This window comes from Macaca fascicularis, chromosome 8, assembly GCF_037993035.2.
Source record: "Macaca fascicularis isolate 582-1 chromosome 8, T2T-MFA8v1.1".
Taxonomy (NCBI): Eukaryota; Metazoa; Chordata; class Mammalia; order Primates; family Cercopithecidae; genus Macaca; species Macaca fascicularis.
In genome coordinates this window covers 2,166,853-2,181,383 of record NC_088382.1, presented here as the reverse complement: position 1 = coordinate 2,181,383, position 14,531 = coordinate 2,166,853, and the positions used below count along the sequence as shown (strand labels likewise).

The 14,531-nt window shown below is 50.5% G+C and overlaps 1 protein-coding gene across 2 annotated transcripts in view; it reads right to left on the bottom strand.

Moving 5' to 3' along the window:
- MYOM2 (myomesin 2) overlaps positions 1-11,881 on the bottom strand; it is a 103,040-nt gene extending 91,159 nt beyond the window's left edge. The window contains exons 1-4 of one of the 2 annotated variants that reach the window (XM_005562519.4): positions 11,762-11,881; positions 6,437-6,551; positions 4,985-5,140; positions 116-254 (exon numbers count right to left, since the gene is read on the bottom strand). In XM_005562519.4, the coding sequence (XP_005562576.3) occupies positions 116-254; positions 4,985-5,140; positions 6,437-6,543 (402 nt within the window). In that variant the 5' untranslated portion in view covers positions 6,544-6,551; positions 11,762-11,881. Of the gene's footprint in view, positions 1-115; positions 255-4,984; positions 5,141-6,436; positions 6,552-6,704; positions 6,805-11,761 lie in introns of those variants that run through there. The other variant, XM_074000212.1, reaches the window with a different exon arrangement.
- Between the last annotated feature and the right edge of the window lie 2,650 nt (positions 11,882-14,531).

Sequence of the window (14,531 nt, the reverse complement as noted above, 5' to 3'; positions counted from 1 at the left end):
GGTCAGGTTCCCAGGCAGCGAGCCACACTCTGCCCTCAGCCCTTTGAGCACCATGCAAACAAGCTAAGATCTAGTCCACGCATCCCAGAGACCCAGCCACCCGAGACCCTCCTACCATCTGCTGAATGGCGTATTTGTCCAGCTTGTCGCGGGCCTGGGAGCGTGCCAGGTGGACATTCTCCTCCATGTGGGCCAGCTCGCTGAGGAAGCGCTGTCGCTTGGCCTCGCCATAGGCGGCCACCAGGGATTGGTACCTGCGGGAGCCAAGAAGCCACCTCAGTTTCAGGAGTCACAGAGAAAACCACGGGGCCCCTGGAGACTAGAAAGAGCAGGCCGTTCTCTCCCCTGGGATTTCCTTAAGTGCATTCAAGAAGAGAACAGGAGAAATGCTACTTCTGCTCATCTGTATCTATCGTCAAGAGTATATTTTGGTGTGTGAATGCCATGCATGATGAAGTTGTAAAGAAGAACGTGTATGTGATTTATTAATAAAAAAGAAAATACAGGAGGTGCCAGCCCCAACTTTCTTTCACCACCAAGAGTGCACAATTGCAACCGCTTGGAGGCCCTCAGAGATGCTTTGGAGAATTGCTGTGAGCCGCAAAAGACAACAGGCCCCCACTCAGAGTCGGGAAGTTAATCTGCTCTCTTAAAAACAGAAACGTCGTTCCGCATCTTCGCGTGCCCAGAAACTCGCATGCCGCAGGTGCTCGGTAAAGACAGGGCACCTCGGGAAATCAGGGAAGCTTTGTGGATTTATCAGACAAAGGGCTTGATGCTTTCCCAGGTCTGAGACTCAAAACTGTTAGGTGCTGCTGGGCTAGGGGTGCTTCTGAAGTCAGTTCCATGATTTGAAAATTTAGGAAAATGGTGATGTCCCTTTGTGTGAGTTTTCCTCTGCAGGGCAGCAAATAAAAGCTGTGTGTTTTCCTGGGAAGAATGCAGTTTCTGAGGGATTTTAAGACTGAATTAAAGTATTTTGAGTTAAAAAAAAACACAGATAAGAAATGTCTGAATGCTAAAAATAATAATAAAGGATTAAATAAAAGATTCAGCATCTTCAATCCGTAGGGGCTGAGAAATGTCCACATCCTCACGGCTCACGTGCCATCTTGTGAGCCCCACAAATCGCACCCCAACACTGCCAGGCCCGGGCTGCCTCCATGCTCTGAGATGCTCCAGCAGCTCTTTCAGCCTCATCTCCCTCCCTCACCATCGTGTTCCCAAGGTCTCGCCGAAATTAGGACGCTCACTGTTCTGCTGCCGTCTTGGGATTCTGTCCCACTCGCGAGAAGAGTCGCGCTGCCATCCCTTTCAATCAAAACTCTATCCTTCCGTCAAGGCCCATCTCAAATGCCATCTCTCCCGTGGAGCCATTCCTAATTCTCCCCGCTCTGCCTTAAACGCCAGACCTCTTTTTATTTCTCTTAGGGCCTTTATGATCATAATTTGCATACATTTTATCCTTCCCGGGAGAAAGGGTTGGCTACTTCTCACCTCTGTATTCCCCAGATTCAGTACACAGAAGATGACTCATAAATACTCAGTAGTCTAAGCTAGGCTGGGGGAGGTTGGTTCCCGAGTGGCAGGGACGGGAAGCTGCACAGACTGCCTGGGAAGGAGGCGGTGGAGGGAAAGGTGGTGGAGCCGGAGCGCTGCCTGCGGTATTGTGTGAGCCACCAAGAGGCTGTTCAGCCAGGGCCACACGGCACAGAAAGTCCCACTGTCGAAGCTAGAGCAGACCACAGGGTCACGGCTGTCCGGAGACATGGGGAGGGCTGTCCGAGACCCGCTGCAGGTTGGCGGTAAGGGCTGTCGGAGGCCCAGGGTGCAGGGCCTCTGTCTGAGGTGCTTCCACACCCCACACAGCTCCCATGGACCAGCGCTTCCCCTGCAGCAAATAAGACTAAGGCCTGGTGTGAGGCATTTGGGAAGTTCGCAGTCAGAATTGCAGAAAAGTCTGCAGCCTCTTCATACAGAAACAGGGTGGGAGGAACACTAAAATCTAACCATAAAAGGAATGTGGATTTCCCTCCTTAGGAAACTGGGATCTCACCTCCCACCTCCCTGTCCCCACTCAGATCCGACACACCGCCTTTCCCTCCAACGTTTAGGGAACAGTCTCTTTGGGCCTCCACTGTCCTGCATGCCCTCTGCCTGGGGCAGATTCCTCCCAACCCCTAATGGGCTGGCTTCTGCTCCTCCTGCTTTCAACACACGGGTCTCTCCCTCAGAGGCTCTCCCCTGGGGCCACCCTCAAATCACAGCCCTGCTGGTCTCTTTCATACGTCCTCATCCTCCTCCTGCACAGCACTCGCCACTGCTGTAAGCACATGCATGTGCGTGTTGAATGACACCAGCCCTGTACTGTGACTCTGAATCCCAACCAAGCGGGAAAATGCCCACTTGGTTCCCCCAGTATCCAGGTACTTCGTTCCCCAGTATCCCGGTACTTGGTTCCCCCGGTATCCATGTACTTGGTTCCCCCGGTATCCAGGTGCCAGATGCCAGGAGGAATTCTAGGAACATGTGTCCAAGAAATGAGCTACGGCCTCAGACGTCCTGCATGGAACAAGCCTTCTTACAGGGAGTGAATCCCACTGACTTGCAGAGATCGAGAAGACAAAGTTTGGTCTGTGCCCCGCAGCGCCGTGAACGTCTTCTCTTGATGCCGTTTACGTTTCTATGGGCTCTTTATGTTTGAGTTACAAGAGCCTCAGCTTATTCTTAAGTCAACAGCACCACTATCCTCTAACCCTCTATGATTCAGAATAACTAATTGGTCTGGAATTCCTCCCACACCCAACCCCAAGTCAGAGCATTGAGGAAATATTTCTGCCGGTCGATGATCAGTTGACCGTGACTTCAGCCCACGCATGCAAAGTAATGTCATTTGTCATGTACTGATTGCAGATGACAAGCCCTGGGACAGGTTGCTTGCAAGATTCGGGGAGGCCCATTTTTCACTGGAACTGAAGGAAGATGTCAGAGGGACATTTCCAACAGGCCATATCTTCCAGAAGGATGTGTTGAGTGCCTTCAGAGCGCTGACATCTCTTCAGTATTTATTTAACACAGGGACATCAGCAGTAACTCACATCAGTGAGCCCACAATTTCATCTTTTGCAAAGGACCCACTTGTCCAGTGCATTAAACTAATATCCACCTTGGGAGGTCGGGGAGAAATACATGCTTGCAATGATGTTTGCAGCCCATGAGAGTGGTGAATTCTAATAAGGGCTGGAATCCACGGAGCTGCTCACATCACTCAGCACGGGGCTCACTCATCCCTCCCGGGCCCTTCTGCGCGATGGTAATAGAAGAGGCTTCACAATAAATCTCAATTAGTGCTTGCCCAACTCACTGAGATCCCCACGACTTATATTTACCTTTAAAGGAGGAAAGAACTGATTTCAAAACCACCTTCCCCATGGAAGACATGCACATGGGTTAGGAGAATACAACACTGGGGGGCTGCTGAAGAAAATCTCATGGAGAGCGTGAGCCGTGGGCTCCACACAAGGCTGGGACAGCCCCTGGGCTTCGTCCCCTGTCTCTACTATGTACAAGACAGACTGGCATTTAACGTGAGCATCAGAGGTGCAGTGAGAACATAACCCATCACCAGTCATTCAAATCCCTTCTTTGAGTCAGATTTGGTATTGCAAGAGCATAGCCCAATGGGTTTTAGGACAATTTCCAACAGCCAAGGCTGTCATGAAAGTCCTTGCTGCCGAAACCATATGAATCACAGTAAGCCACTCACTGTTACCGTTTTACCAGCGGGGAAATTGAGCCATAGGAAGTTTATGCAATATGTTCAAGGCCACATCAATGTTTAAATGATAAAAAATAAAATGATAAGCTCAAGTATTCTATTGTGGCCTCCAAAACCTAAATATAGGTAGAAGAACTCTTTAATCCAATCCGTAAAAATCTGGATGGTGTTAACGTCTACATTTCAAACAGATTCTTTCACAAAAGAAATCTTCACTTTAGAATTCATTTACATGGCAAAATTATCCTATGACATTTTTAAAAATTCAAATTTTTTAAAATAAAGGTTAACCTCCTTGGCTATACATTGTTTATATTCAACAGATGGCTTCATCATTCTGAAACTTTCAAAGTGAAAGATGTTTACTCGAATCTCATTTTTCCTTCAGGTTTTAAGTGCTTTGAAGCTATAGATAAAATTCCCAGAAGTAGCAGGGGGAGATGAGGGAAAAAATATAGCAGGTATAAAACAAGGCCTCCGTGAACATTTAACTGTTCACTTCGTCCTTAAAAGATCAAAGCAATATCACCACCTGTTTCTCCGTCATCTGGAAATAATTTTAAGACTGGCATTTTTATTAATCCATCCCGTTCCTATGACATTTAGCCCCATGAGCTGCCTCTGTTGAAATGTAAAGCATGACAATTTATAGAATCCCTTCCCAACTCTTTAGTTTCCACACAACAACTGTTTAAAACCCTGGCTCCCGCTTAGGAAGATGACCTTGCTTGAATCTGCAGCCCTCGGCGGCTGTTCCTGCATAGCTGCAGAGGTTGCAAGTGGAAATTCAGAATTAATCTCACGCTGCTAGGTCTTGATGTTTTCAAGCGTGCTTATCCTGCTCTGTGTGGAGAGGGGCTGAGCTTGGCTTAGAAGCCACAGACCCTAGAGCTCTAAGCCCGACTGGGACGTGCGTGAGACATGGAACCCTGAACAGTGGCATGAGCGCTCTGGACAGCAACGGTCTCTTCTGCAAAACGGTGGGAAGCCTGTGCCCAGTGGTTTTCTTGTTCGGATTAATTGAGATAATGATGGTAAAGAGAAGCAGGTGATTGGGAAACAGCAGGGTTCTCCCTCGCCCCAGGTATGGCCTGTGTTCCTCCGTCTTCCCTCTCAGCTAAGGTCGCTCTTCCCTTCCCTCCTCACTGTCCCTCCACTGCGACACCACGCAGGGCACAGGCAGAGTCAGGGAAGCCACGCGCTCACCTGCTTCTGTTCTCCTGCTCCTCCTCGTCCTGCGTGCTCACCCGCTTCGCACAGAGTCTGCAGGTGGTTCCTCCCAGGGACGTCTGGCTGGAGGCTCTCTGCGAAGATGACCGTTGACTCAGGGACTTCTGGGAAGATGCCTGGGTGGAGGCTCGCCTTCAGGAACATGGACACAATTAGGAGATGCACACGCAGGCACAGTACAGAAATTTATCCTGACACACATCACTTTCTCTCTACACACCCCAAACCACTCATATACGCAGAGCACACACAAGCACACATATGCGCAGGCATATGAGAGGCATGCACCTAAACACATATATGCACATGCCCACACACACGTGTGCGGCCACACATGCACACATATGCACATACAATACACATATACACACGTGTATGCAAATAAATGCATAAATGCAAGGACGTGCCTTCCCACAAGCACATGCACATGCATACACACACTCGTGTGCACACATAAACACACCTACACAAGTGCACACACGCTTACACACAGGCAAACCAAGCCTGTGTCCCTGTGTGCCCACACCCACACCCACACACACCCGCCCTGGGGTGCTTTCTCCCTGAGCTCACTGTGGCTGGTGCCACCTCCCCTCAGAGCCAGCCAGTGCCGGCCACAGTCCTTCTGGCTCCATGCCAGGATTATATATATCTTGAGGGATTTGAGACACCCCAAGGCTGCTGGGAGGGGCTGCAAATGTTTGGCTTTGTTTGGTACAAGGGATGGCAACTAAATAAAAGTACCCTAAGCGTTTCTAAATATAGGGTGTGGGTGACATGAGGCAGGCACCTGGGCCGCAGAACGCCTGCCTGTGGTCCCTCCCTCTCTTCACCACAGCCTTCCAATCAGCCCATTAAGATTGCAGATTTGCTGCTAGACAGTGTCCATGGGGGCGTGAGCTGCCATCCTGGATGAGGCCATCCCCAAGAAGCTTCCGGAAGGTGTGGCTGCACACCGGCCCCAGAGGCAGAGATTCTTGATCTTGGCACATCCATTATCAATGTAGCAAAATCACTAATATTGCCTCCCATTCTGTCTTTACTTTGCCACCCATTAATTTCTCTCCTACCGACAGCCTTTCCCACTAGTTTCAACCTCATTTATCTTTATCTTGGGTGGCTTTTTAGATCCTAGTTCTGGAAGGCATGCGATGAGCAGTAAAATCAATGAGCTTATACAAAGGACTTCCTGCCTCCCCACCTCAACCAGGAGCTCAGAGCCCGGCCAGCAGGACCTGCCAGGACACGGCGCCAGCTCCACACAATGCGGCTCCGTGGCGGGACCTGGGCACGGGAGAGGCTGCCATCCCTGCTCTCTGACTCCTGCAAACCCGTGCCTCTGCAGGGCTGACAGGACTGGAAAAGCCGTTAAATGTCAGACTCCCATAATCAAAGCCCCGCGCGTCTCATCAGCCAACGTCAGCTTACTTTTTTGACGCGTATTCATCCAGCAGGTACCGAGTTTGAATATTGCGGTAGGACTGGTCGAAGTGCCTCTGTCTTTTCTGGTAGAAGGGGACGGTCACAAGGGACATCTTGGCTCCTACAAAGAGAGTCACACACAACACTGGGCTCCCTCGCGGGCATCAGGAGGCCTCTGCAATTTCTGCATCATTCCCAAGGGGAAAATGAACTCCAGTTAATAAAACCCCCTTGGGAAGGGGAAAAAACGGAAGATTACGTAGCCAGAAATCACCTTAGACCAGCAGTCAGGAAGCCTATTAACTTCCCAGGGATCCAACTTTATTTTTTGTTTTCTTCCATAACAGTTGGAAGATTGGGCTGGTGTTTCATTTAACTGTGAACTCAACAAGTATTCCTAGAACCCCTGGTGTGTTCAGGGCAAAGTTCAAAGCAATGTGAGTGGGAAGGACAAAAATAATTAAAGCAGATTAGAGAAGTAAACAAACACTTACAATACAAGAGAACATACGATAAGAGCCAAGAGCCCGGGGGAGATAGAAGGTGTCCTGGGAATGGCAGGAGCTGAGGACGGCCGAGTGGCCCGCGAGGCAGGTGACATTTGAGAGGAGCCTTGGTGGACAGGCAGGACTGCCAGGCGGAGGTGGGAAAGGAGGGCAGCCCGTGAGCAAAGGTTGGGGCAGGAGAATCCAGGATCGTGGGAGATTTGCAGGGGTGTGACCAGAGATCACTGTGGAAAGATGCAGCCGCAAGCAGAGGTGGCTGGTGTCTGGCTGGGGAGCCGGGGGTTGTTCCACCACGCAAAGGGGGACATGGAAAAAGGGACTGGCTGGAGACGCCCCCCGGAATCTGCCGTCTGAAGTCTCGCTGGTTACAGTAGACGGTGTGGTAGGAGGTGAGCAGGAAAGTGAGGACGGAGCCTGGCATCAAAGCCTCAGGGATGTGGGGAAATTCGAGAGCGTGGATGAAATTCTCCCCAAACAAGAAATCATCGCGTTCCATCCTTTTCTCTGGGAACTTGCAGCATTACAGGTATTAGACATGGCAATCTGTTGTACACGTTCACCCAGAATACGTAAAATGCCAACATGCTGAGTGACTCGATCATCGCTACAAAGTGATGCGGGGACCGTATTGCTAAATCTCTGCAGTCATTAGTTTCCCAAACAAGGTGTGAAAGGACTCACAACCTGAGCTCCATTTTTGACTCTTTTGTTTAAACAAGGAGAATCTGTCCTTATTTAAAGGCAGAAACTCCTCGGTAAGGCCCCATGGCACAGCCGCAGGGAGGCCACCCACATTCCGGCCCATGGGAATGAGACTTGGGTGGAAAATGCCAAGGGCTGCTGGGAGATGAATGTGTCGTTGTTCGGATCTCCAGGGTACGTGCTAGAAAACCTACCACAACACATAAATTGCCCCAAGGGCACTCCTTACGATCTGTTTCCTTTGAACTCTGTGATCTCCGAGAACGACACTATTGTAGAACTTGGAAAGATCACTAGGGATTATCCAAACTCCTGTTCTACAGGGAAGAAAACAGGACACACGGGCCAGAAAGGAGAAATTCTTCCTCAAAACCATGTAGAAGAGGCTACCCCTGCCCCGAGGTCATCCTTATTCTGGGCCTTTATTGCTCTGCCACACTAACTCTCTCATTGTTGCCTCTTAAAATTCAACTAGTCAACCAACCACCCCACCCCGGGAGGGCCCAGCCGTGTTTCAGAGTACATCAGCATGCATTCTACTCCACGGATAAAACAGAACGTGGCACCTGACGGAACACAGTAAAAGCACATCTCCTCCGCCCGCCCCAATACCGAAGGCGGCGTCATAGCGCAGAGGTCAAGCACCCGGGTTTTGACGTCTGGTAGACCTGGGATCGAATTCTGACTCCAGCATTCGGATGAGGCCTGGGTAGCTTCTAGCTCCTCTAGCTCTGGTGTTCCATATTGAATCTGCACCGCGCCTGGCACTGGCCCTGGTACCGAGATCGGTAGCTGTCTCTGTTACACTGCGACTGTTATCGTGGCTCAAGAACTCTGCAGACAGGAAAAGGTATCTGAGAAAGTCTATGTATTGCTTTACTATTTGAAATCTCCCCCGATGCAGCTCACTGGGATTTTCCAATGAGTTAATCAAGGTGGATCTTCAAGAAACGCTTCCTGCTCGGAAACCCATTTACTCTCTCTGGGGTTCACCAGCAGGGTGCTGGGAAGAGCTCTCTGAAGTTGGAGCAAGGTTGGGGAAGATGTTTCAGCTTCCATCCAGTGTCCTATCCAAGGTTCTTCTGGGATTGGCCTGACGAATACCAGGCAGTTCCACTCCAGCAGACACGTGAGCCATCCCCAGTACCTGCTATTGCAGCACAGGCTCAAGTGTCATCACAGTATTTACTTACATTTATGTTGAGTTACGCCTCAGATGTGTTTGTACTTCTTGGCAAACGGAAGAGTAAAAATACAACCTATTAGGTCAAAGGAGAAAAAAGAGGAGAATCGCCCTGGATGGAAATCGTCCTCCTTAGACCTAAGACGTGGAACAACGTGAAACGGCTCAGGCCTTGAGAGCTCACAGACTAGCTATCTTTCAACTAGTCTGGAACGTCTTGTCCAGTGTGTGTGCAGAACCAGCAGCCCACGTATCACTGACTTGACACCCAGTCCTCTGGGCCTGGAAGTCTTCAAACACTTCATGTGTGAGGGGCTACACTTTGTAGTGCTTAGCAAGGCAGAGCTGGGATCAAGTGTGCACACTTCCTGCACTCCTCACTCCAATGGTACCGTACTGTGGAAGTCTCCCTGGGGCGTCTTTGGATGGGGGTTGTAGGCACTTTGCTGCATTTATCCCCACGTGTATTCCCTGCTCACTTCATGCTCAAGACCACCAAAATCAGGAGGTGTCAGAGGCTTTGCAGAATCCATCAGCCTCAGTTCATTCCACAAGAATGGCAATTGCCATGTGCCAGCCAAGCCTGAATCAGAACCCTTGGATTTCAACAATGAAAACATCTTAGAGCTCCTGGCTCAGAGGAGTAGCAGCCTCAAGTCTTCTGTGCATTTGACTCCCAGTGCCAGTGTGCCCTCAATTCCACCTTTATCAATCTCATGCCCAACCCAGAAACCAGCAGGACGGCACGTCCAGCCTCAGCCACCCGGAATGTGTGTCCCATTGCAATCTCTTCACTCCTCGGGAGACTTCCTACGTTAGAACTTCCCCAGCGTCCCTCACCCAGCCTGGGCCACCACCTCCTGGCTGGGCGTGATGGCCCTCCTGAGTCAGTGGGGAAGCAAATTCCCACGGACTCATCGTGTGCTGGGTGCCTGCAGCCCTGGCGGCACAGGGCCCTTCTGCGTGCAGGGAACCCTGGAGAGGACCTGCCAAGTGCACCCTACAGGTCCAGCATCCCTTATCCAGAATGCTGGATCTGTAATCCATGGACCAGAAGTGTTTCCAATGTCTGATTTGTTTTTCAGACTGTGGAATATTTGCATTTATATTTACTGGTTGAGCAACTCAAATCCAAAAATCAGAAACCTGAGATGCTCACATAAGCATTTCCTTTGAGAGTCACGCCAGCGCTCAGAAAGTTTCAGAATTTAGAGCATTTTGGATTTCTGATCTTCAGATTTGGAATGATCAACCTGTACTATTTATGACACTATAAAGAAAATGGCAGGACCTAGGTCAATCAGCACCCCAATGTCCCTCCACTGCCTATGCAAAAAGCTATTTTCCTTTTTAAGGAACTATCTCAGACATGTGTTAAATATCCCCTATACACACCAAAGAGAGAGAGAGAGAGAGAGAGAGAGAGAGAGAGAGAGAGAGAGCGCAAACAGCCTTTCCTGGCAGGGCAGTTTTTGGTGTGAGTCCCTGGGGCTCAGGGGCATTGGGAAGCTGCGACTCCAGTGGGGACCTGCTGACCTTGAGCTCAGGGGCCTCCACCTGCTCTGCTGTAAAACCAGGAGGCTGAGCAAGGTGGCAGCTAACAGTCCAGCGGCTCGGACAGTGTGTGTGTAGGTAATCCTGGAGCCACACTGCGCTGTTAGCACAGACCGTCCCCAGGGAAATATGACTCGCCCGGGTCACCGGCAGGGCCACGGCCGAACCCAGGCGCCAGCTGAGTCTCCTGACGGCGTCCAGCCCACTTTCCACCACAGCCCGGCTCCCCAGCCACTCCCGGAATGCTCCTGACACGTTTAGGAATCATGACACCAGGATGAAACGTGAGCCTGTCCTCCAGTGCAGGGCACTGTGTGTCTGATATCCCCATCCTAATCCTCCTGCCAACAGTATGTGGAGCCCATTCCTCATGTCACCAGATGTGTTTTAATTTGCAAAAAATGTTTGAAGTACAAAACATTGACTTCCACTTAATGAAGGAAATTGTTGTTTGTACAGTTAAAAGTGTCAAAGTCAATAAATACACCAAATTAAAGCATTTCTAGAGGGGAAATGGACTCCCAAACACACAGCGTTGGCCTGTGCCCCAAGTGGCTAAGTCCTTGGCTCCCAAGACAAGTTTTAGCTCAGGACTTGGTTTATTAAATAACGCCTTAAATTATCTTTGTTCCATGCTTTCTTTGAGTCCTGTTTTACTTCTACTTAGAAAGGAATGTGAAATGGAGAATTAGAAAAAGCCAGGTGTTCCCAGCGACGGCAAACCCCTTCCACAAGCAACCACCCAGCCCCACTGGCTTTCTCCAGCAGGTTTCATCAAGAGTGCACCCTGAGAAGGCACAGCCTCTATCAGCAGAAGTCTGCAGGTTCACAGCACACCCAACGGCACCAAGAAGAAAACAGCCATGAGCACGCTGTCATTTTTGGGCAAGGATTATTCTCTTTCCCATACCCTGGATAATATAGACTAGGTCTAAGCTGAATGACTCTCAACTCTTTTCCCCTAAGAAAATGTCCAGTTTTATTATTTCACACTTTTATAAGCCAGCTCTCTCCCTTGGGGAGGCTTTCATTTCTGAGAATCTCATGAAAATTGCAGACATCTGTCCCCTGACTGGGGGGCTCCTGGGGCCATGCTGAGACCAGGGTTAAAATCCAAAGCACACACTGCAGGGTGCTGGACGGCACTTAGCAAAGACCATGGCTATGGGAAATAAAATGTTAGTTGAGCATAAAATTTCGTCAAAGAAATACAGAGCCCAGAACTAATTGCTCTGTTTTCCATGGTGAAGGGTGCCTGCGAGGGGGTGCACGGGCTCTCTCTGCTTGACCCTGAAGAAGAGCCACTTAGAAAATGTGAGTGCAGAAGTTACCAGTCCTCCCCTTAAAGCCACAAATTAGAAAAGGCAAGAAGAGAAAGACACTTACCCAGACAGAAAGGAAAATTGCAAGGAGGAGAGAGAAGCCCTGGCCACCAGCTCACCAAGCCACCCACACTCCAGCCAAGGAAGGCAGAGCTGACTCCTGCAGGCGCCTGTGCCTCCCTCCAGTTTAAGGTCTGAGGAGCTGCTATATATAGACGCCCGGGCCTGCCTCTCCCCACATCGATGCCTGCATCATAAATCACCAGCCTGACCTCAGGAGGAAAAGCTTCTTACTCAAATGGAGGGCGGTGGAAATCACAATTCAAAACTGGAACGTGTCCCTTCTGAGTCCCAAAGTGCACTTTTCGCAGGAAACCGGGTGTGACACTTCAGCCCCTGACCCAGAAAGAGAGGGCAGGACGCTGACTTCCCACGCTCCCTCCCGCGACTCTCCTCCACGAGTTCTAATCCTTAGGTGTGAATCCTCAGACATATCTCCAACCCTTTCGAGCTACAGGTTCCCTGGCACATAAACTGATATCCCCGAAGGATTCTTTAATAATGACGGGGATTTCAGTGAGCATGTGGGCCATTCGCAGGCCTGGACTCCCGAGTTGGGGTCAGCTGTGGCGGAAGCAGATGTGCAAGCCTGTGGGTTTGTGTGCGCGCACGTGTGTGTGTGTTTGTGTGTTTGTTCGTTTTTTCATTTCAAGAACGACTCAGGTCTTCACTCGATTGCATCTTAGGGCTATTTTAGCAAGAACTGCCGACCCAGAAGAGGAGCAGTGCCTACTGGGCAAGTCGTGGCTTATTTATAGCCATTACCGCAGATGCCCACGGCGTCTACACCACACGGATAACCGCAGGGTGCCCGTCGTTTCGCACAGCGTGTGTCCAAATATAAATAACACACGCCTGGCACGGTCCTGGGCTGCAGCCTGGCCAAGAGGCAGGGCCTCAACGGGACGCCCCCATCTGAGAACCCGGACAGTCACACTCGGGCTACACCTCCCCACAAGGGCTGAGGACTTGGGCCAGCTGCTCCGCCCACGGGGGCTCTGCTTCCCAGCTCCAAAATGCGTGTAATAACAACTTTCCTGTCAGTTTGTTGTGACGATTAGGGAAAATATGATATGAGAATTGCCTAGGAGCCTTAAGAAACTCCACATTCTCACACTGGGGCATCAGGGGCACAGCCAAGAACCAGGGAGCAGGTGGATGGAGGCCAAGATCAGATATGAGAAAGATGCGAGCCACAGCCTCTTGCTGGGCCCCAGTGCATCCTGGACGCTGGATCAGGAGGCGAGTGTTTCTGTCTTCTTCTCCTTCATATTCTGGTGGCCTAGCATTTAATTTTAATTAGTGTTTGTTGAGTAGCTTTTTAGCCTATTCAGGCTGCTTTAACAAAACACCATAGTCCCTGTAGCTTATAAAACACTAGAGCTTCTTTCCCACAGTTCTGGGGGCTGGAAGTCCAAGATCCAGGTGCCAGCAGACACTGTCTAGTGAGAGCCTTCTGGTTCTGGAATGGCGCTGTCCCCGAGTCCTCACTGCATCCAGGGCCGAGGCCACTCTTGGGGCCTCTGTGTGAGGACACTGATCCCACTCGGGAGGTTCTACCTCCGTGACCTTGTCACCCCCCTAAGGCTCCACCTCCTCACACTATCATTTTGGGAGTTAGGGTTTTAACCCACATATTTTTGGGGGGGTGCAAACAGCAAGACCAGAGCAAGCAATGTTTCCTTCCCGTTTATCAGCATCTCCTTCCCTACGAAATCCAGTTCTCAGGGACCTGGGGGACTTTCCTTCAGCCCCTCTGACTTCCTGCCTCTGAGTGTGGCCAACACGGGAGGGGCAGTAATGGTGCCCTGTCCCCTCAGGTGGCATCTCAGTCCTCTGGGTCCCAGTGCTAGCATCTCAGGAGCGGAAAATCTCATCCCGGAGAGGGGCCTCTCCTGAGAGAAGGAAAGGCCAGCACACTCCTCCTCCTTATCTGACATTTCACGGTTGCTGTGCCCTCCTCCTGTGATATAGAAATTGAGTTTCCTACAGTGCCACGTCTAAGAAAGCCTGGATCTTTCAGCCTCACCACCCAGAGAGCAGAGTGTGACCCGGGACACAGACAGGCTCCTGATGGGGACACAGCTTTGCCTTCTGCCGGGGACAGGAGACCCTTTCCTGCCCTCCTCGTAGGCCCCCATCTCCCTGAGCCATGTCTGCCCCTGCCCTCACAGGACTAGCTGCCGAAACTCCCTGGGTGAGGTGCACCTGCAGGAAGCCTGGAGCCAAGAAGGGACAAAGGACAGAGGGACGTGGTGGGACCAGGCACGGGCCCTGTGTTCTCCACCAGACACACCAACTCTGGGGCAGACAGGCTCCTTCTTGCCGAAGCTCCTTGGGCTGGCTTTCTATCATCTGCCATCAAGAGAATCCTAAGACAAAGGAAGAATCCAGCAATCTCATTTCCACAGCTCAAATTGGCAGCCTGTGAATGGAAAACAGTTGACCTCACTGAGGATGTCCCATGACATAGAAAAGAAGATCAAAATGAAAAGAGTGACATTTTAAAACCACATGCCTTCAATCCTGTGGAATCCCAGGCCAGATTGTTCATGGGTGAAGTTACATTCTATAAAGTAACAGTCCCCAACATTTTTGGCACCAGGGTTCGGTTTTGACAATTTTTCCAAGAACAGTGGGGAAGGGGGATAATTTCGGGATGAAACCGTTGCACCTCAGATCATCAGGCATTAGATTCTCATAAGAAGTGTCCAGCCTAGATCCCTCACACACGCAGGTCACAGTAGGGTTTGCACTCCTGTGAGAATCTAAGG